The sequence below is a fragment of the Poecilia reticulata genome, chromosome 3 (genome assembly GCF_904066995.2).
Source record: "Poecilia reticulata chromosome 3, P_reticulata-male-v2, whole genome shotgun sequence".
Taxonomy (NCBI): Eukaryota; Metazoa; Chordata; class Actinopteri; order Cyprinodontiformes; family Poeciliidae; genus Poecilia; species Poecilia reticulata.
In genome coordinates, this window is record NC_088832.1 from 32,605,139 (window position 1) to 32,628,760 (window position 23,622).

General features: G+C 37.8%; 4 protein-coding genes across 4 annotated transcripts; 3 read left to right on the plus strand and 1 right to left on the minus strand.

The window, feature by feature from the left end:
• Positions 1–200: 200 nt before the first annotated feature.
• On the minus strand, positions 201–7,655 carry LOC103463019 (photoreceptor-specific nuclear receptor-like). The gene is made up of 8 exons (XM_081605485.1): positions 6,785–7,655; positions 5,460–5,610; positions 4,365–4,468; positions 3,997–4,290; positions 3,352–3,530; positions 2,256–2,496; positions 2,064–2,169; positions 201–687 (listed from the first exon to the last, which is right to left on the minus strand). The coding sequence occupies exons 1-8, from the start codon at positions 6,873–6,875 to the stop codon at positions 555–557; spliced, it is 1,299 nt and encodes a 432-aa protein (XP_081461611.1). The 5' UTR covers positions 6,876–7,655; the 3' UTR covers positions 201–554.
• A 2,535-nt stretch (positions 7,656–10,190) lies between these two features.
• LOC145551173 (tripartite motif-containing protein 16-like) lies at positions 10,191–12,962 on the plus strand. Its single transcript, XM_081605483.1, has one exon. The coding sequence runs from the start codon at positions 10,202–10,204 to the stop codon at positions 11,870–11,872; it is 1,671 nt and encodes a 556-aa protein (XP_081461609.1). The 5' UTR covers positions 10,191–10,201; the 3' UTR covers positions 11,873–12,962.
• Positions 12,963–15,355: 2,393 nt separating this feature from the next.
• LOC145551172 (tripartite motif-containing protein 16-like) lies at positions 15,356–18,952 on the plus strand. Its single transcript, XM_081605482.1, has one exon. It carries the CDS (start codon positions 15,390–15,392, stop codon positions 17,058–17,060), a length of 1,671 nt encoding a protein of 556 aa, XP_081461608.1. The 5' UTR covers positions 15,356–15,389; the 3' UTR covers positions 17,061–18,952.
• A 310-nt stretch (positions 18,953–19,262) lies between these two features.
• On the plus strand, positions 19,263–22,275 carry LOC103462919 (tripartite motif-containing protein 16-like). The gene has a single exon (XM_081605481.1). The coding sequence runs from the start codon at positions 19,342–19,344 to the stop codon at positions 21,028–21,030; it is 1,689 nt and encodes a 562-aa protein (XP_081461607.1). The 5' UTR covers positions 19,263–19,341; the 3' UTR covers positions 21,031–22,275.
• Positions 22,276–23,622: the final 1,347 nt, after the last annotated feature.

Below are 23,622 nucleotides of genomic sequence, written 5' to 3' on the forward strand. Positions count from 1 at the left end.
TGGCGATATAGGTATTAAATTATAGTCACAATGTTCTTAAAAGTATTGAATTAGAGTTGGTGGAAACTGCTGTAATTTATCCTTTTCTTCTCGAGGGTTCATTGTATCCAGACAGCAGAGGGCGCTGTTTCTTAGCGTCTTTGAATAACTTGCTTTTAATTCGCCATAATGTGGAGTGACGAAATAAAGGATCAAACGTATTAAGAGTTCTTTTCACTTTATCAACACACAAAAACATATACACGGGATTCCCATTAGTGACAAAAGATATAAACAGTTCATCTATGAAAAAACGATAAAAGATCTGGGTCACATTTCCAGAAAAACAAGTTTTTTTTCAGAAACAAATCAGCCTCTAAATATGATCCAAACTGACAGAGGATGAGCTGCAATTTTATCATCCAGAACGACCCAATATGGAAGCAATTACCCAACAATAAAAGGACATTTACAAAAAAATAACAGCATGCATAATTATTAAATATTTATACAGAAGAAAAAAAGCAAATATTGAGTCCAATTAGGGGAGAAATTAGATGACTGAATGAGATCGTTTAGTTTTTGAACATGTCGCACAGGAGTTTCTCCATGGGAGTGTTTCCGATGGTTCTGTGGAAAAACAGCAGCTCTATCCGCTCCGAGTTCACGAAACGCAGCGAGGGAAGGAGGAGAAGCAGCTTTCCGAACCTGAACACAGTCAACAAATCATAAAAAATTCAGCATCAGAGGTAAACACAAACCAAATCATAATAAAATACCAACTACAAGGTCACAAAACCTCTAAAATAATTATTTTATTTCATGTTAATTATATACTTAAGTCACTTTTATTCATGTAATTTTTATTATTCATACTTTTACTATTTATTTATATGTATTTATTTTATTTAAATTAATTGTATTTGTATTTATTTAATGTTTTTATTTTATTGAGACTGTGTGATTGTTAAAAAAAATTATAATTTTTTTTTCTTTAATTTTTTAATTTTTTCAATTTTTAGTTTTGTATTAAATAAATGTTTTGGCTGTTGGATTGGGATAGATTTGCTGTTAAAGGACACTAAAAACAAACATCCACCTCCATTTAGTATTTTTGAAAAGCTGTAAAAGAAAGAAAAACGTATCCAAATACATAAATTTGGGCTAATGTCTGACATAAAGACCAAATTTCACGCTACAGAACATTAAAATGTAAAATATAAAACGGACTTGTTTTGTGTTTTGGCGCCATCTAGTGGCCATAACGTGTAAAAACCTAAATTAGTGTAAACTGTATTTTGTTGAAAATATCTAAACATATTGGGTTTTTGGCTTTTCTGTTTTAAAAAAATGTGGTTTTGTATGTGTATATTTTTCATTTTATTGTTAAAAAGTGATATATTTTAGAGCTACATACAGGGCCAAAACAGTTAATCATGATTAATCGATTACATAAATAATCATTAACTAGTTTGGTAATAGATTAATCGTTAACTGAAGAACACAGATTTAAAAAATTAGGTAGTTTGCTACAAGAACAGCAAATGAAGAGCAGCAATTTAACCAAAACCTACCAAAAATATATACTTCTTTCACACATATAAGATTTAAAAAAAACTCTTAAATGTAAAGGTTCTCTAAACATGTTTTACACAGAACTTTTCAAATGGCAGTTTTAGCTTAAAAATCTCCTATAAAACACCTTTTGCATTCAATTAATTAAATAAACCGATACACATTGTACTGATGTTAAATCAAGCAGAAAGCACTGATATTTTCTCATGTTGATGTAAAAGTATTTTTTTAGCTGCAGGTGCTTCCTTTGCTACAAATGATCAAAAATGCACAAAATTTTAGGTAATAAAATGCTTATCTTCTTATTTTAAAAAGGAATTGAATTATTATTTGTGTTATTAGAATTTATTTCTAAAAGTAGTTAAATGGAAAATCTGCAGAATGTGACTGTTTTTTTGTTGTTGTTGGGTTTTTTTTATCGATTAATCGATTAATTGTTAGAATGGTAGATTAATCGATGACCAAAATAATCCCTGCAGCCCTATAAATCAGCACAGAGAGGATTTTACCTGGCAGGTTGGGTTGGGTAGTGTGAGCGGATGTGTTGTCCCAGCATGACTTGGGACTGATCCTGGAGGTTCTCCACCTGTTCTGGATCCTTCAAACCTCGAGTCTCTGTTTGCAAAGTTAAACCACATTATTAAAGAATTAAAGCTTCACCCAACTCTTCGTCTGAAAGGCTGTTTTGGTTTGACGCTGACCTGGCTTGAAGAGCACGATGGCCTTGAGGCAGGCGAACTCTGTGGGGTCGACAGCGAGGGCCTTGAAGCGGCTGAAGGCCTCCTGCAGGAGGCGCAGGTCCAGGGTGGTGTAGCTGGTTTTGCCCTGCATGCCGGGGCAAAGGTCAGGCAGGGAGAGCAGCGGGCAGCTCTCCAGAGGGAGAGACCACTGGATGGCGCAGAGCAGGAACAGCTCGCTCCACGCCTCCTCCAGCAGGATCACCTGACCGATAAAAACAGGAAGATAATCATTAAAATGATCGCTTATTGATTATTTTAAGCCTATTAGTTATTATTGTCTGAAAACTCAAGTTTCTATTGTTGCTCTAATTGAATAAAAATAAACTCATTAGTTCTAAAAGGTTAGAAATTTTTTATTAAAAACAGAAAAAAACAACTAGATTATTATTTTGCTGAAACGATTAATCGGGTTAATCGTGATTAATCGTTTAATGAGATAATTGTAACTAATTCAGTAATAGAATAATTGTTTACTGCAGAATACAGACGAAAAAAGGCAATTTTGTTGACAGAACACAGTCAAAACAATACAAAAATAAATACATTTCATTGAATTTTAGGCAAGAAAATATATATTTTAATATTTTAAAGAGAAATTAAATTTTTTGTTTATTTTCATATTTTATTGTACTTATGATATTTTTTTTTTTTTTAAAAAAGGCTTAAGTGGTAAAAAGATAAACCTGCAGAATTTGCTAAATTTATATCAAATTAATTGATTAATTGTTAGAAAAACTGATAGATTAATGGATTAATAAAGTATTCAGTAGTTGCAGCCCTAAATTATTCTTTAAAAATATTTTATTTCCCATTTGCAAAATGGGAAATAAAATATTAATACATAATAGATATTACAATATAAATATGTTGGAAAATAAATGTTTTCATATAAATTAAATATGTGTGATGTTTTGACCTATAAAAATTGCAATAAATTGAATATTTCAAGTAGATTTTCTTCCATCTATTTCAAACCTCAATTTATTCACAGTTTATGCTGTAAAGTCCAGTAACCTCGTTCTGATTAAGCTTTTGAAACCTTCCGTGTGAATCTCACCTGGTCTCTGAAGGGCAGGTTGGAGAAAACCGGCAGGTTCTTGGCCCATTTCACCGACATGAAGAGCAGCCTCGCCGAGGTCTCGTAGACGTTTTCGGAGCTGGACGGGTACAGAGCCATGTGGTACTCCGAGGACGCCCTCTCCGGCTCGTTGCTCGTCACGTCAATGTTTTCATCAACTGAAAACAGAAAGAGGAGCTTTAGACCCAAATAAGTTAATCGCCTTTCGATTAAATCTTCATTAATGGTTTATTATATTAAAATTAGTTTCAAATGATTAACTAATAAGGTTCATTCTTCAGTGAGTTTGAACTGGATGTTCGATTGCTATTTTACGATTGACGATTTGAGTAATTGATTCATAACGATTAATCGTTTCAGATCTAATTCAGTCGGTATTTGATGCAGCTTACAAAAAAAGGGTAAGTATGAAAAATTTAGACTTTCACGTTACAGAAAAACAGTCAGCCTTCTTGACGAGAGAAAACTCAGGTTTTTAAGAAAATTGTCAATCGTTTTTCCATCGATAACATTGTTTACCTTTAGATTAGACTGAGTGAGTATTAAAATAGAGAAGTTTTTCAGTAATATTACAGTAAAGTGTTTCTCTTTGTCAGTGTTTCTGCCGGGAAGTTTCCTCCTCACCGTCCTCGGGCTCCAGCTTGGCGCAGGTCTCGGCCGTCATGAGGCTGGCCATGAAGCGGTGGTTGTTCTGGGGGCTGACGCAGCGCGGCGGCGCCACGGAGGAGCTGATGGACATGGAGGAGGTGATGTGGGGCCACGTGATGACAGAGGAGGCCGAGGAGGAGGAGGAAGAGGAGGAGGAAGAGGAGGAGGTGGGCTCCCGTGTGGTGGCCAGGTGCTCCTTCTCAGGGTCGACGTCGATGGAGTCCAGACGGACCTGAGCGGTGCTGCGAGGCTGACGCTCGTTCTGCACGGCTGCAGGTCAGAATCCGGTTACTTTAGGAGAAACTACAGCTTTCCCACCTTTATCAAAGCTTCTGGGAACGTACCATCCTTATTCATGCCCGCCTGCAGACACTTCTTTAGCCGACACGCCTGGCACTGGTTCCGATGGGCTTTGTCAACGGGACACATCCCAGTACCGGCCTGGCACCTGTTGACCCAGTCAGGCTTTTAAAAGGGAGGCAATGGTTTCTCATCCCCCCACTAGCCTCATAACTTATTAATAAACAGCTTTAAAGGGGCGGGAAAAGATTAGGACCACCCGAAAAAAAATAAAAATCAGACTTTAATCTCTGAATTCTGGCATTAGAATTCTTTAGAATTCAGAATTCTGACTTTAAAATTCCACAGAATTATAAATTCTAAAGTCAGAATTCTGAGTTTAAAGTCTTTTTTTTTCAGTGGCTCTAATCTTTTTCTGCAGAAAGAGACATTTCTAATCAGTTTAAATTAATAAGACCAGAAAAACTTTAGATTTTACTTAAACAATGTTTTACTTAAAGACTTTAAACTTCTCCAAATTCAAAACAAAAATGTATAAACTATATAAATAAAAGGACAGTATCTTATTTACAGATATTCATATTTTAAGTCATTAAAAGGTTAATTTAAAAAATATACTACAGCCCCCACTTGCCCTCCCTTTCTGTGCCACTGGGGATTCAATGAAAAGTCTAAAGAATTTATATTTAAGAAGATCATAAATCCACAATTTATAAATTAACATAAAAATTATACCATTTCACAATATTTTCTGTAAAGGTAGCTAAAAATTTGAATTTTTTTCTTAATCAACTTAATAAAATAAATAAAAACAACTGGAGTTGTACTAATTGAAGTGTCAGAAATAAAATTAAATGTTTTTTATTTTTAAAATTTACTAAAAATACACAAAGTGTGACTTTAATTAGATTAAAGCAACTTTCAGGTTTTTCTAATTAGACTTTTTACAGCACGTTGAAAGTTTTCTGAGTTTTATACATTTTTTTCTAACCTGTTACACGTTTAGTGCAAACGTCTTTGACTTTATGAGTTTTCCGCTGTAAAATTGTAAACCTGATGCGACTTGTTGGATAATTCGCCTTGTTTTCCCAGCATGCACCAGCTCTATTTCACAGAAACCGTTTCTGATCCGTTCTTGCCTGTAGATGAGCCTCCTCCTCACGCTGCGCTTGAAGAAGCCGCTGCAGCCGTTGCAGGCGTAGATGCCATAATGTTTCCCGCTGCTGGTGTCGCCGCACACTTTGCACACCAGCGCCGGACTCAGAGCTTTTCCTGGAGCTGGACTCTTGGCTGCAAGTCAAAGACACAAACACACAAAGCCGCCGGTCCGTTATGGTGCCATTCATCCGCAGGCTGGGTATTGTTTCACACACAAGCCTACCATCTGCACCAACAGATAGATAAAAAGTTTGTGTGTCATCTGTCATCGTTGACTTAAACACACATAATTTCTATCGGAAATTGAAAAATTCTTTGTTTTTTTGCAATAATCTTTCTCCATGCTTCTCTGTTCCTTTAATAATTGTTTAAATATACAATTTTCATAAGTTAATGTTTGATGCAAATGAAAGAGTTAATTTTTTATAAAAAAGGACATGGCAGATCAACAGCTGCTAATACAAATAAAACTGAATTTATTTAAAAGTTTGTCTTAAACACTTTATTGTATCATGTTTGTTCTGAGTACTTGCATTATTATTATTGATAAACCTTTAAGATAATGATTAATGTAGTTTTTTAGGTGTGCATTTTTTTACATGACAACAAACTATTGTTTATTTTCAATATTTAAAGTTTCAATATTTTATTCAAGTTGTAAGGCCAAGGTAAACAAATGATGCTGGGTGTAGAAAACTTACTAGTAAATTTTCTTCAAAAAATATGATCTTATTTTAAGTCAATAATTCCTTATTATACATGAAATATGCTATTTATAAGTGAAATAATATGCCACATTATAATTTATAATATGGGAAAAATATTTTGTTCCGATGCAGAATATTTCACTTATAACTAAAACCTTTTCATCAATATTAAGGAATTATTCACTTAAAGCAAGCTCCCATGTCTTGCTGAAAAGTTTCTTGAAAGTTAGTTTTGTCTTATTTTGATTATAATAAAATATTTGCCCTAGAAAATAACCAAAAATGCCTTTTATTATTTTTGCAGCGTCAAATCACAATTATTACAAGACCTTTTTAGAAAAGTGCTAATTCCACCACCACATTATTTCACTTATAAGATATTTTCCCCATGTTATAAATGAAACAATCTGCAAGCGAAACTTATATCTTTTTAACAGTACTAAGGAATTATTGACGTAAACAAGTTCCTACGTCTTGCTGAAAAGTTAGTTATAAGTTAGTTTATCTTATTTCAAGTGTTCTAAGATATTTGCAGTACAAACTAAATAAAAAATACTTGGTAATATTTAGTTTTTGCCGCTGACTTGTGGCCTTCGTACCTCCTCTGCTGTCCTCCGTCCCGCCGCTGGCAGAAGATTCAGCTGGAGAAGCTGAAGGCATCATGGGGATCTTCGTCAGGTGATCCTCCATTATTAATCACCAATAAAGAAGTTTTTCTCTTTTTTTACTTTAAGATACAAAAATGCAGACTTCCTAAATTCTTGGGCCTTGTTTGAAGCAGTGTGGAGTCAGAGGATCTAGAGTGGCCCCTTGTTGAGCATCAACAGGTCCGTGTGTCCTCCCTGCTTGGAACGCCGCCACCGTCTGTGTGTCCGCCTCGGCAGCAGGTCCTCAAAAGGGACCCGAGGGGTGGAGGATTAAGCCCCAAGCGCTGTGTAAGCAGCATGCCTATTTGTCATCCTCTTAATCTTTACTGTTCATCTACTGGATCAATCAGTCACATTGGCAGAACGATGGTGCCGCTCAGACACGGATCTTTCTGAGGATTCCTGAAGCTGCAGGACTTGTAACTTTAGACCAGCGCTCCTCGTGTCCTCATCAGTCGACACTTCGCTCCTCTGTCTGCATTCGACCAGGACGATCACAGGAGATTATTAAACTTACCTGCCTCTTCAATTTGTCCCAGATTCCAGCTGCTGTATATTTGATCTGTGTGATTGCTTCCCATTCATGAAGACCCCCAGTGTTTGCAGAGGAGCTGCCTATTAACTCACGTTTCCTCCACTTAGTCCACTCCGACCTGGTCACAGAGGGAATAATGAAGTTTGGAGTTGATTAAGAGGCAGAGCCGGCCCAAGGAACATGCAAGTTCACCAGCTGCTTAGAGCTCCGGCACCACCAGGGGGCCCCCAACAACACCAAGCCAGCATAATAAAGTATACAGTATATAGGTATTTGAAATGACGTTGAATAATATAGGCTGAATTGATTAACCGTGATTAATAGATTACTGAAATAATCAACTATAAATGAATATAAGTTATTCAGATATTTCACCACCATGCCAGCATCTAAAAGCAGAACCAAATTATCCCTTTCAGTTGAAAGGAAGTTGGTTAAGGTCAGGCCTGAGATGATTAATTGTGATTAATCAATTATTGAAATAATCAAATATAAATGAGTACAATTTACTTAGATGCTTCATCGTCATGCTAGCATCTAAAAGCCAAACCAATGAAAGGAAATTACTTTCCTTTCATTTCGGCTGAAAGGACATCAGTTAGGGTCAGGGCTGAGACGATTAATCATGATTAATTGATTGCTGACATAATCAACTGTACATCAGTACAAGTTACACAAATGTTTCACCACCAGGCCAGCATCTACAAACAGAACCAAATCATCCCTTTCAGGTGAAAGGAATTCAATTAAGTCAAAATAGCACAACAAATATTTATATATTTTGCATTTAAAACTCCTTTGTCTATAAATGTTAAGTTTTGGGTTAATTACAGCTCTGACTATGTAGTTTTTTTTCAGTAAACGGCCATTTTCAGTGTCTGCATATTCCATCCATCCATCCATTTTCTTTACACCCTTGTCCCTTAGTGGGGTCAGGAGGTGCTGGTGCCTCTCCAGCTAACGTTCCGGGTGAGAGGTGGGGTCACCTGGACAGGTCGCCAACACAGAGACACACAGGACACACAACCAGGCACACACACACTCACATCTAGGGATAATTTAAACAGACCAATTAACCTGACAGTCATGTTTTTGGACTGTGGGAGGAAACCGGAGTACCTGGAGAAAACCCACCATGCACAGGGAGAACATGGAGACTCCATGCAGAAAGACCGGGGCCGGGAATCGAACCCAGAACCTTCTTGCTGCAAGGCAACAGCTCTACCAACTGCGCCACTGTGCAGCCCGTCCGCATATTCCAGTGAACGATTAATAACTGACTAAATTAGTTGACCAGTATTTCAATAATTGATTAATCACGATTAATTTGATTAATCATTTCAGCCCTGATATTTTTATTACATAGTTAATATAAATTATTCAACATCTATCTAATTCATCACAGATTTACACATCTGTCATTGTCATCCGTTTCATGCTCATTTAAATCAAAACAGACCTCTTTGTGCTTGTGGAGCATAATTAATGTTGATGTCAGCGTGTTTCAGACCCTCAACAAACAGATCCTCACCATAATTGGAAAAACAAAGCGGAAAGCAGTTAAGTAGATTAGAGTTTGACCACATTTTGTCTGCCGGGGGCCTCGGCCACCATCACCAGGAGTAGAAGGGGGGGTACAATTAGCTCAAAAGATTAAAAGAGCAGTGAAGACACACTACTAGCATCTTTAGCCATATGGTGGCTACTCTCTTCATCCTTGGTCGGGACACGGTTGACCTTTGTGAGGTTTAACAGTTAATTAGTCGTCTGAGGTCAGCGGTCTGAAGGGGGGTTTCCACAAGGATTCACCCAATTACACACTGATCACTGATGTGAATGGTGACTTTGTTTTCTGAAGCAGATACTCCTCTCTCTGCTTTAGTTCAAGTGGTACTGCTCATTTTTACCATAAAATAAAATATATGGGGGCCAATTTCAATGGTACATGAGTACAAATTACTCAGATGTTTAATCTCAACTATCATTTAAATGCAGAAGCATACCATATCTTTCGACTGAAAGGAAATTAAATGGAACACTGTTGAAACGATTATTTGTGATTAATCAAATATTCTAATAATCAACTCATTTAGTAATTGATTAATCATTAACTGGAGCATACAAACTTAAAAAAAAGACTATTTACTTAAAAAAAACATATTTAGAACATATCAAAAATAAAAGCTTCTAAACAAAATTTTTTATTTGAAAGCTAAATATTTAGTTTGCAAACTAAAGTTCTATAAAGTTCTATTCAACTATTCAGTTCGTAAACTGAATAGTTAGCAACAGGTTTTGTAGTGAAAAAAAGCTAGTAAGGCACCTGTCAAACTATGTTCTTAAGGCAAAATGCCAGAGTACCAAACTAAACTTTCCTTTTATATTGGACAATTAACAGCTGTTATGCTGAAAAGTGCAGGCCTGAAGAGATTTGAATGCCTGGCCGAGTGTATGATGTCCTTATAACTTTTTTTGCTTTATGATGTAAAGCACTTTGAACTGCCTTGTTGTTGAAATGTAACTTGAAAAACTTGAATGATTTAATACTGTTGTTATTTCACTAACTAAAACAGGTCAACCAGAGTCATTTCTTTCATCATTCAGTCAGTAAGTTGTTCAGGTTTTCCCCAACCACGATTTTCCTGTTCTTCCTGCACTCATACACGCCTTGAAGCTGTATTGATCCAACATCTGCTGAAGGTAAAAGCTGATTGGCTGCAGCCTCTCTGCACTGACACCTGATCTACAGGTAAAAGTTCAAACCGGTTTCTGTTTTCAGAAACAGGTTGTGAGAGTTTCAGAATCTCACATAGTTACTGTGACTGAGAACAGAAATGGAGCAGAATCAGCTGGACCGAGAAACTTTCTCCTGTTTGATCTGTTTGGATCTACTGAAGGATCCGGTGACTACTTCCTGTGGACACAGCTACTGCATGAACTGTATTAAAACCCACTGGGATGGAGAGGATCGGAAGAGGATCCACAGCTGCCCTCAGTGCAGGGAGACATTCACACCGAGGCCTGTGCTAAAGAAGAACACCATGCTAGCAGCTTTAGTGGAGCAGCTGAAGAAGACTGGACTCCAAGCTGCTCCTGCTGACCACTGCTATGCTGGACATGAAGATGTGGCCTGTGATTTCTGCACTGGCAGAAAACTGAAAGCCATCAAGTCCTGTTTAGTCTGTCTGGCCTCTCACTGTGAGAAACACCTTCAGCCTCATTATGATTCAGCAACATTAAAAAAACACAAACTGGTGGAGCCGTCCAAGAACTTCCAGGAGAACATCTGCTCTACGCATGATAAATTGTTGGAGATCTTCTGCCGCACTGATCAGAAGTGTGTCTGTCTCATCTGTTTAATTGAGGAACATAAAGGCCATGACACAGTGTCAGCTGCAACAGAAAGGACTGAGAGGCAGAGAGAGCTGGAGGAGAGACGAGGAAACATCCAGCAGCGAATCAAGGACAGAGAGGAAGATGTGAAGCTGCTTCAACAGGAAGTGAAGGCCATCAATCAATCTGCTGATAAAACAGTGGAGGACAGTGAGAAGATCTTCACCCAGCTGATCCGTCTCCTCCAGAAAAGAAGCTCTGAGGTGAAGCAGCAGATCAGATCCCAGCAGGAAACTGAAGTGAGTCGAGTCAAAGATGTTCAGGAGAAGCTGGAGCAGGAGATCAGTGAGCTGAAGAGGAAAGACGCTGAGCTGGAGCAGCTCTCACACACAGAGGATCACACCCAGTTTCTCCTCAACTTCCCCTCACCGCCAGCACTCAGTGAGTCGAAACACTCATCCAGCATCATTGGCCGTCCTCTGAGATATTTTGAAGACGTGACAGCAGCTGTGTCAGAGCTCAGAGATAAACTACACAATGTCTTGAGAGACTCTTGGACAAATATATCTCTGATGGTGACTGAGGTGGATGTTCTTCTTCCAGGACCAGAACCAAAGAGCAGAGCTGAATTCTTAAAACATTCATGTGAAATCACTTTGGATCCAAACACAGCACACACAAAAATGGTACTATCAGAGGGAAACAGGAAAGTGACACTGATGGATCAACGTCAGTCTTATTCTAAGCATCCAGACAGATTCACTGGACGGTTTCAGGTTCTGAGTAGAGAGAGTCTGACTGGACGTTGTTACTGGGAGGTCGAGTGGAGCTGGTATATGGTTCGGATAGCAGTGACATACAAGAATATCAGCAGAGCAGGAAATGGGAATGAATGTGGATTTGGATGTAATGACAAATCTTGGGCATTACAGTGCTCCAAAATCAGTTTTAGTTTTGGTCACAACAACATCTGGACCCCCATCTCAGCTCCAGCTTCCTCCAGAGTCGGAGTGTACCTGGACCACAGAGCAGGTATTCTGTCCTTCTACAGCGTCTCTAAAACCATGACTCTCCTCCACAGAGTCCAGACCAGATTCACTGAACCGCTACTTGCTGGGGTTTGGGTTGGTCATACACCTGGAGACTCTGCAGAGTTCTGGAATCCCAAATAGATTTTCTCTGATTGTTGATCAGGGTTCATTGTTCTGATGTCTCTGCTATTCTGTTCTTTATTTTTCTGGTTTAAATGTAGATCTCTTGATTCAGGAACCATAAATGAAATAGCTGCTGATGTTTTCTTTCTTCAGATTATATGAAATATTTCTCCACATGAAAATCTTAACTAGTTTGGGCTTAATAGTTTTACTTTAATATTTGTGATGTATTTGGATGATCACTGCAAAAAATACTTGTGGGAAAATGTCTCTTTACAAGTGAAATAATCTGCCAAAGGAACTAGAACTTTTTCATCAATGTTAAGGATTTTTTTTTTACTTAGAATAAGCTCCTATGTCTTGCTGAAAAGTTACTTGTAAGTTAGTTTAGTCTTATTCTGAGTGTATTAGATATTTATATTGAGCAGGGGTGTCCAAAGTGTGGCCCAGGGGCAATTTGTGAGCAGGTAAAACTAAAAATAATAATAAATCACAATCAACTAATGTATACATTTTTATCTGCCAGTAGTTTAAATTTGCCAGTTTTGGCCACCAGGTCCAAAGGTTTGGACATCTCTGGACGAAACCACTTACTTGGTAAGATTTTAAGTTTTTGCAGTGTTCTGGTTTCTCTTTCTCTGTCCTGTAGAACAAATGGTTTTGAAACATTGTTTTTAAACAAACTATATATTTAAAGCCCTGGCCTAAGGTTGCTATTGAATTACTGCAGTCCAATTATTCTTTTAGTTCATCTTTTTATATATTATTAATTTCAGTTTATGTTTGGACATTTGTCTGCGTTGGATTGACTCATCTTAGTTTTATTAATTGTAATGTTAAATGTTTGTGTGAATATGTTGGCTGTCACCACTACTTGTTGCAAATGAATTACAGGGACCTAATAAGTGAATTGAATTGAACTGAATGTTGTTATTTAAATCATTTTGAGATTGAAGTGAATTGAACTTGATTCTATTTTCTTTTTTTTTGACTCAAAGAAGAAACCGAAACTAAAATCTAGTTAGAACTGAAGCTGTTTCTTCTCAAGTCTTTAGTTTTACATCAAAAAACTAAATGTCTGCTGTTGTGTTTCTTTGGTTTTCTTCAATAAAACAACTTGATTACAGAGAAATGTGGAAAATTCTCTCTTCATTATTAAAATAAATTGTGAGTTTTGTCATCTAAAGTGCAGAAACATTTCTCTCAAAGGGCCTCAGGGGATCAGATTTCCTCTGATCTGAAGGAAATCAGATACTTAATGAATATTGGGACAACAGGAGCAACAGTCGTCAGAGCTGAATTTAAAGTGGATTAAATTCAGCTTTAAGATCAAGTTCCTGGAAAATGGTCCAACCCGCCCCTGGATGAGCTCGTCTCAACCTCCCGGTGGCGTTCAGTTGGTATCCTGATCAATGATTGATTTTGATCTAAATGGTTGGGAACCCGTTTTAGATTAACCTGTACTAACCAACTGCATGTTTTCACTTCTTCATGAATAATAAAGCTTTAATTTAAATATAATGTACTGGTGGTTCCTTTAAATATCTTATGAGCCAGAACTTTTATTGCTTTATTGTTTATTGACATCTGGTGTTTAAACAGAGATTCTCACTATTAAATGTGAGGTGTAATTACTAAACATCATGTCTGCATATTTCATGAGTCTAAATATTAATTTGAAGTTCATAAATGTTCAATCTTCTGCTGTTTTGGATGATTTTGTGAAGGTTTTATATTTTCACTAAGGATCTGTTCCCTCCATCCAACATGAGGCTCTCCTCCTCCTGATATTTATTGATGATTTGTAAACTGACTATAAGAACAATATTTTGTTAGGCAGACAGGAGATTGGTGTGAGCGCTGGACTTCTGCGTTGTGAGACTTTGTGTGATGATCAGATCAACCACAAGACACCAAGTCTGGATTCGGAGGTGGTTTCCGTTTATTCAACCTGACAATTGGGAGATATTAGCATGTAGCATGTGCTGCAGATCTCCAGCCCGATCTGTACAAAATAATAGTGTTAGCATCACTGCACATGATGGTCCTTAACAAAACCAAGCGTTTAGCACCATCAGATGATATAAAGGTGGAATAACGACTTAAATGAAATGAAATGAAACCTGGAATTGCAAGTATTACTAATTTAGTGCACTGCCTCAAAACAAGAGAAAATAACAGAAAAACCATTTAATAACAGCGCAAACAGCTGGTATTCTGTTTTCTTGCTCTCTGTGGGAATAAGATTAGCTACCGTCACTATGCAGATGATACACAGCTCTACATTACAATGTCACCAGGTGGCTCAGAACCCATCCAATCACTGTATCTTTGAACCTAAAGAGTTATAGATCTAGAGTCAACGCATAGCTTCAGTTATTACAGCTGGAGACGAGAGATCAGGATGAACTCTGACCTGAACCTTCAAAGCCACATTAAGACAGTTACAAAGTCGGCCTTCTATCACCTGGAGAACATCTCCAGGATCAGAGGACTAATGTCTCAGCAGAATCTAGAGAAACTCATCCATTATCTTTAGTCGCATCGATTACTGTAACATCATCTACACAGGTCTAACTAAAAAACAATCCTCCAGCTGCAGCTGATCCAGAACGCTGCTGCTGGCATTCTGACTAAAACCAGGAAGATAGAGCACATCACCCAGTTCTAAAGTCCCTACACTGGCTCCCATAGCTCAGAGAATATACTTTAAAATACTGATGTTTGTTTATACTGTAAATCACTGAATGGCTTAGCACCATAATCCATTAAGATTGCTGTTGTTGTATCAACCTTCCAGACCTCTCAGGTATTCTGGTTTGGGTTCTGCTCTGCATCCCCAGAACCAGAACCAAACATGGAGAAGCAGCATTCAGCTTCTATGCACCACAAATCTGGGACAAACCTCCAGAAAACTGCAAAACAGCCGAAACACTGAGTTCCTTTAAATCTAGACTAAAATCCCATCTGGTTAGAGTTGAATTTGATTAGTAGTAGGTGAGACATTGATCAATTTATTTGATGTGTATAGATTATTTTATGATGGTACTTAACAAAATGTAATGTTTGTTACTGGTTTCAATGTATAATATTTTTATAATTTTTTATAAATGGTTTTATGATATTAAGCACTTTGAACTGACTTGTTCTTGAAATGTGCAATGCAAATAAATTGTTTGTTTGATTGCTTTTGTTCCATCACTAATTAAAGTAAGATAAACAGACTCCCTCCTTAAAACATTCATTCAGTTAGTCATCTTTCAGGTTTTCCCTAAGGCTGATTTTCCTGTTCTTCCTGCTCTTAACTCTTGTGTTTACAAATGGGGTCCAACCGACCCCACACCCGTATCATTTGGATCATTTGCCTCAGTCCTCGTACGCACAAGAGTTAAACACGCCTTGAAGCTGCATTGCTGAAGGTGAAAGCTGATTGGCTGCAGCCTCTCTGCACTGATACATGACTTGCAGATACCAGCTCTAACCAGTTTCTGTTTTCAGGAAGTGAAACTAACGGTCACTGTGACTGAGAGCAGAAATGGAGCAGAATCAGCTGGACTCAGAAACTTTCTCCTGTTTGATCTGTCTGAATCTACTGAAGGATCCGGTGACGACTTCCTGTGGACACAGCTACTGCATGAATTGTATTAAAAATCACTGGGATGGAGAGGATCAGAAGAGGATCCACAGCTGCCCTCAGTGCAGGGAGACATTCACACTGAGGCCTGTGCTAAAGAAGAACACCATGCTAGCAGCTTTAGTGGAGCAGCTGAAGAAGACTGGACTCCAAGCTGTTCCTGCTGACCACTGCTTTGCTGGACATAAAGATGTGGCCTGTGATTTCTGCACTGGAAGAAAACAGAACGCTATCAAGTCCTGTTTAGTCTGTCTGGCCTCTTACTGTGAGAAACACCTTCAGCCTCATTATGATTCAGCTGCTTTTAAGAAACATAAACTGGTGGAGCCGTCCAAGAACCTCCAGGACAACATCTGCTGTAAGCATGATGAGGTGATGAAGATCTTCTGTCGCACTGATCAGAAGTGCATTTGTTATCTCTGCACAATGTATGAACATAAAGGCCATGACACAGTCTCTGCTGCTGCAGAAAGGACTGAGAGGCAGAGAGAGCTGGAGGAGAGACGAGGAAACATCCAGCAGAGAATCCAGGACAGAGAGGAAGATGTGAAGCTGCTTCAACAGGAAGTGGAGGCCATCAATCAATCTGCTGATAAAACTTTGGATGACAGTGAGAAGATCTTCACTGAGCTGATCCGTCTCCTCCAGAAAAGAAGCTCTGAGGTGAAGCAGCAAATCAGATCCCAGCAGGAAACTGAAGTGAGTCGAGTCAAAGATGTTCAGGAGAAGCTGGAGCAGGAGATCAGTGAGCTGAAGAGGAAAGACGCTGAGCTGGAGCAGCTCTCACACACAGAGGATCACAACCAGTTTCTCCTCAACTACCCCTCACTGCCAGCACTCAGTGGGTCGACACACTCATCCAGCATCATTGGCCGTCCTCTGAGATATTTTGAGGACGTGACAGCAACTGTGTCAGAGCTTAGAGAGAAACTACAGGACGTCCTGAGAGACTCATGGGCAAAAAGATCACTGATGGTCTCTAAGGCTAGTGTTTCACAGCCAGAACCAGAACTAGAACCAAAAAACAGAGCTGAATTCTTAAAATATTCGTGTGAAATCACTCTGGATCCAAACACAGCATACAAACGACTGGCACTATCAGAGGGGAACAGGAAGGTGACACGGATGAGGAAACGTCAGTCTTATTCTAGTCATCCAGACAGATTCACTAATAGGGTTCAGGCTCTGAGTAGAGAGAGTTTGACTGGACGATGTTACTGGGAAGTGGAGTGGAGTGGGATTAAGGTTCGTGTAGCAGTCACATACAAGAAAATCAACAGAGCAGGATATGGACAATGTTTATTTGGATGTAATGACAAATCTTGGGCATTATTTTGTTGCCAAAACAGTTTTAGTTTTGGTCACAACAACATCTGGACCTACATCTCAGGTCCAGTTTCCTCCAGAATCGGAGTGTACCTGGACCACAGAGCAGGTATTCTGTCCTTCTACAGCGTCTCTAAAACCATGACTCTCCTCCACAGAGTCCAGACCAGATTCACTGAACCGCTACTTGCTGGAGTTTGGGTTGGTTGCACTAGTGACTCTGCAGAGTTCTGTAAATCTAGATAGATTTTCTCTTTGCTTATTCATCAGGGTTGATTGTTCTTGTTCTGTTTCTCTGCTCTGCTGTTCTGTTCTTCTTTTTTTTTTGTTTAAATGTAGATTGTTCTGTTCCAGGAGCCATAAAGGACATCACTGCTGATGTTTTCTTTCATTATTATATGACAAATATTTTTCCACATGAAAATCAGAACTTCTTTTGTTTGTAATAGCTTTTGCTTTAATATTTATATTGAGATGATGTTCTGGTTTCTCTTCCTTTGTTCTGCAGAACGAATATATTTGCCTAAATCAGTTGATACTGAAATTAACTGAACCTAATTTCTTCTTTTTAGTGTTATAGAGGAAAACTGCAAACATCAACTTAAAACTGATGTTTTCTTCTATCAATGAATGGAAGTTACCTTTGAATCAAAAGAGGAACGATATAGAGTCGTCGCACAGCTTCAGTTATTAAAGCTGGAAACTAGAGATCAGGCTGAAATCTGGGTGTGGTGATGAACTCTGACCTGAACCTAAAGAGCCATATAAAGATGGTTACAAAGTTGGCCTTTGAGAGACTCGTCCGTTCTCCATGCTAAGTTCTTGATGTTGAAAAAGAGTCAGTGAGCTGAATTCATGAAATCCATTTATTAATACCAAAATACTACTGGTCCATTCGGACATGCTACTTTTAAGAGCTAACAATCAAAATGGCAACAAACGTCTTCTTGTCGGTTTTATGGCGGTTGGCAACAAACTGTTAGTAGCATTACCGCCACTTACTGGTATGGATTGTGGTTCGTGATGGTTTAAATATTTATCCTCATCTATATATACATATATTCTACTATAAATTCTATCTAAACATACACTCACACATTCACACGTAAAAACACATACATACTTGTGCACAACTTTGTATATCATGTCTTCACTCACAAACATACTTACTATAATTAAATTCTATGAAATAATTTAGTTTTCTTTAGAAATCGAATAATTATTTGCATACATTTACTCCCTAAATTCTTCCTCAATACATCTAATAAATTAACCCTCTCCTTAATACTTTCAAACTTTCTCTTCATATATCTTCTCTCTTTTTCATATTTATGGCATTCTAATGTAACATGCTCTATGGTTTCATATTTATCACAGTAATCACATTGGCCAGTTTTATGTTTTTGAATTTTAAAAAGTGTATAATTAAGTCCTGTATGTCCAAATCTTAACCTTGTTATTACTCTTTCCTCCTTTCTATTTCTTCTTCCATTTCTTCTTTCTCCTACAATCTTCTGAATTTTATAAAACCATCTTATGGCAACAAACAACATGTGGTAGCTTCTTTTGTTGGCCTCTGTCTAAGCTATGCCCCAAAGAGGGCATTCCCTAGTATCATTTCCTCAAAGCAGAGCTCTCATTTGCATTTCCTAACATGTCATTTTCTGTAGGTTTAGCTTAGCTTTAGCTTAGCAAATAGCTAAAAGAAACAAGAGGAAAACACAGAATTGTTTATTCTCAACACCTTCTATCAACTTTAGAACCAAACATGGAGAATAAGCTTCTATGCACCATAACTATGGATCACTTGCAAAACACACAAAACATTTAGTTTCTTGAAAGTTAGACTGAAATCTTCGCTATTTAGAGATGCTTTTTTAAACCATAATAAATGGAACATTTATAATACACATTTGATGTATTTTGATCATTTTAAGGATGGCACTCATCAACATGTAAGGTTTGTCTATGGTTTTCACAACTGTTGACTCTATATTGTGGATGTCTTTAATGTTTTCACAATGTAAAGCACTTTGAACTGTTTGATTGCTTGTTGCTGAAATGTTCTATACAAATTAACTTGACTAGCACACTAAATGTCTGCAAATCTATTTCTTAGGCTTTGTTCAATAAAACAACTTGATTACAAAGGAATGTGGAAAATACTCTCTTCATTATGACAATAAATTGTGAATATTGCCATCTAAAGTGCAGAAACAGTTCCTTCAGAGGGTTTCATGTGATGCTGAAAAAAATCAGATACATATTCCTCAAAAACCTCCACTTCTTTTCCCATGATAGAAATAAGGTTTGATCTGACACTGTTCCTCTTGAAATCAACAATCACCTCCTTTTCCTGTATTTCCTGCTATAAAACAATTATTATGGCGGGTTGGATCCGTCTGCTGAAGGTGAAAGCTGATTGGCTGCAGCCTCTCTGCACTGACACGTGATTTACAGATAAAAGCTCAAACCAGTTTATGTTTTCAGGAAATGAAACGAATAGTCACTGTGACTGAGAGCAGAAATGGAGCAGAATCAGCTGGACCGAGAAACTTTCTCCTGTTTGATCTGTCTGGATCTACTGAAGGATCCGGTGACTACTTCTTGTGGACACAGCTACTGCATGAACTGTATTGAAACCCACTGGGATGGAGAGAATTGGATCCACTGGAATGGACAGAATTGGATGAGAATATACAGCTGTCCTCAGTGCAGGCACAGGTTCATACCAAGGCCTGTGCTAAAGAAGAACACCATGCTAGCAGCTTTAGTGGAGCAGCTGAAGATGACTGGACTCCAAGCTGTTCCTGCTGACCACTGCTATGCTGGACTTGAAGATGTGGCCTGTGATTTCTGTACTGGAAGAAAACTGAAAGCCATCAAGTCCTGTTTAGTCTGTCTGGCCTCTTACTGTGAGAAACACCTTCATACTCATCATGACGTGGCTCCATTAAAGAAACACAAGCTGGTGGAGCCGTCCAAGAACCTCCAGGAGAACATCTGCTCTAAGCATGATGAGGTGATGATAATGTTCTGCTTCAATAATCGGAAGTATATCTGTCTCACCTGTTTCATGGATGAACATAAAGGCCACATCACAGTCTCAGCTGCAACAGAAGAGACTGAGAGGCAGCGAGAGCTGGAGGAGAGACGAGGAAACATCCAGCAGAGGATCCAGGACAGAGAGGAAGATGTGAAGCTGCTTGAACAGGAAGTGGAGGCCATCAATCACTCTGCTGATAAAGCAGTGGAGGACAGTGAGAAGATCTTCACCCAGCTGATCCGTCTCCTCCAGAAAAGAAGCTCTGAGGTGAAGCAGCAGATCAGATCCCAGCAGGAAACTGAAGTGAGTCGAGTCAAAGATGTTCAGGAGAAGCTGGAGCAGGAGATCAGTGAGCTGAAGAGGAAAGACGCTGAGCTGGAGCAGCTCTCACACACAGAGGATCACAACCAGTTTCTCCTCAACTACCCCTCACTGCCAGCACTCAGTGGGTCGACACACTCATCCAGCATCATTGGCCGTCCTCTGAGATATTTTGAAGACATGACAGCAGCTGTGACAGAGATCAGAGATAAACTACACGGCGTCCTGAGAGATACATGGACAAACATCTTACATAAACTTAATGATGTGGATGTTTTACTGCCAGGACCAGAACCAAAGACCAGAGCTGGATTCTTAAAATACTCATGTGAAATCACTCTGGATCCAAACACAGCACACACACAGTTGTTACTATCAGAGGGTAACAGGAAAGTGACAGGAATAAATCCGGATCAGTCTTATTCCAGTCATCCAGACAGATTCACTAATTGGGGGCAGGTTCTGAGTAGAGAGAGCCTGACTGGACGTTGTTACTGGGAGGTGGAGAGGTGGGGGACAGTTGATGTAGCAGTCGCATACAAGAATATCAGCAGAGCAGGAGATAAGAATGAATGTGGATTTGGAAATAATGAAAAGTCTTGGGCTTTAGAGTGCTCCCAAAACAGTTTTCACTTTGGTCACAAGAACATCTGGACCCCCATCTCAGCTCCAGTTCCGTCCAGAGTCGGAGTGTACCTGGACCACAGAGCAGGTATTCTGTCCTTCTACAGCGTCTCTGAAACCATGACTCTCCTCCACAGAGTCCAGACCAGATTCACTGAACCGCTACTGGCTGGAGTTTGGGTTGGTAACCCTGGAGACTCTGCGGAGTTCTGTAAACTCAGATAGATTTTCACTCTTTTCTCTGATTGTTGATCAGGATTCATTGTTCTGATGTCTCTGCTGTCCTGTCCTTTATTTTTCTGGTTTAAATGTAGTTCCCTATGTTCCAGGAAAGAAAATCACTGCTGATATGTTTGGTCATTCTGATATGATAGAAATGTTTCTCCACACAAAAATCTAAATTTATCTGGGTTTATTATTAATATACTCACAGAAATATTTTACACTAACTTTTAAGATTTAAATGTAATTTTTATTACATGACAAATTTCCATGTACCTTTTTTAAATAATTTAAATGCAAACCTATCAAATAAACTTTACACTATTCATATTCATCAGTGTAATAAAGCCCATTTATTATAATTGCATAATCTTTAGGTTTAAATATTTGATATTATTAAATACTTGAACTATATTAAACACTTAAATTATATTAAATTAACAATAACAAGTGTATTCATTTCAAACACGTAAGGTATTTTTGGTATTTTAATTGCATAAAAATCAAGTTACCTATGTAAATTAGATACCATGTATTTCTTTGATTTATATGTCACTTATGCAATAAACTGAACTATCACATTTATGCAATTCCTTCCTATTCAGTCAATTGTGATGATAAATGGACTGAACTTACATAGCAGTTGTTTAATCATTTTTGCCTACTCAGAGCACTTTACACATTCGCAAACTAAAACTCTTGGGTTTGAGAATCCTTGTTAAACAGTGTTTTAACTAGAACTCTTAAAAATCTCTTTAATGTTTTTCTCTTTATTTTTTAATTTCTTTTTAATTGGTCTTTTTTTCTTTTTTAATCTCTTTCTCTTCCTCACTGTTTATTCAATGTCACATGCTGTTTTTTATTTTAATTATGTAAAGAACTTTGAAATGCCTTGCTGCTGAAATGTGCTATACAAATAACATTTGATTGATTGATTGATTGATTTTTATACCACCCATTAGACAATTTGGGATTAAGTGTCTTGTCCAGAGTACATATGGCAGAAGGAAACTGGAATTGAAACTACAACCTTGCAATCACAAGACAACTACTCTTCCCACAGAGCCACAGTCCCATGTCCTTCACATACAGACCTGAGTGCTGGGGAAAGTACGTCCTCTTTCTCTTTTCCCGTCTTAAGACGAGTGGCAGCCAATTTAAAGGGACTTTACTGCTGCCTACAGGTGCAGGACCTGGAGGTAGGTCACCTACCTATTGGCAGGTGCATGAATTCGCATAAAATTTAAATATCAGAAACTTGTCTGTTTTACGTTAATTATTTAGACTTTGTTAGTATAAATTAACTAATTATATTCAATACATTGTAAAAATTTTTAGATTATGTAGATAATAATTTAAAGGAATATGTATACAATACAAGTTTTAAATAAAATCAAATAGATGTAAATGCATAAAACAAAACTTTTCTATGAATCAATTATGTGAGTGTATTTGTGCCTTAATATTTATATTGATGTATTTGGATGGTCTGGTTTCTCTTCTACTGTTCTGCACATGACGCTTTTGTTTTAATCAGGTGATACTGAAGTGAACTGAACTTAATTCTGATTTCTTTATTGTGATCCAAAGAAGAAACCAAAACTAAAATCAAATTAGAACTGGTGCTACATGTTTTCTTCTCAATTCTTTAGATTTAGATACTAAACCAAAATGTCTGTTCTGCTTCTGTGGCTTTTTCAATAAAACAATTTGATTGCAAAAAAAAAACATTTTCTTCATTATTACAATATATTTGTGAGTTTTGTCATCTAAAGTGCAGAAACATTTCTTTCAGAGGGTCTCATGTGATGCTGGAGAAAATCAGATACCAAATGAATACCAGGACAACAGGAGCAACAATCTGACCTGAGTTAAAGTGGATTAAATTTAGCTTCAAGATCAAGTTCTTGGCCTGGAAAATGGTCCAATCCGCCCCTAGATGAGCTCGTCTCAACCTCTTGGTTGTGTTCAGTTTGTCTCCTGATCAATGATTGATTTTGATCAAATGGTTGGGAACCCATTTTAGATTAACCTGTACTAACCAACTGCGTGTTTTCACTTCGTCTTCATGAATAATGAAGCTTTAATTTAAATATAATGCACTGGTTTAAATATCTTATGAGCCAGAACTTTTATTACTTTCTTGTTTATTAACATCAGGTGTTTAAACAAAGATTAAACACCTGATGTTCAACCCTTCAATATTAAATGTAAGGTGCAATTACTAAACATCATGTGTGGATATTTGATGGGTCTAAATATTAATATTACTACTGTTAATATTATTACTGTTTTAAATGATTTTATGAAGGATTTATAAATTCACTAAGGATCTGTTCCCTCCATCCAAGATGAGGGTTTTCCTCTTTATGATAGTGATGTTGGATGGACAAGGGATTGACAGAAAACAAAACAACACCACTAGTATATGAGACCTCAACAGAAAAAACACATACAAAAGATGCTAACACTTCCCACAAATAGGAAATTTAGTCCATTACCGTATTATGTTTTCCGGCTTGAGGCTCATTTTGTGATTATTACAGGTTGCGTCCTCTGGGAGCCACACACAAGTCGCGACACTGGGCCAAGACA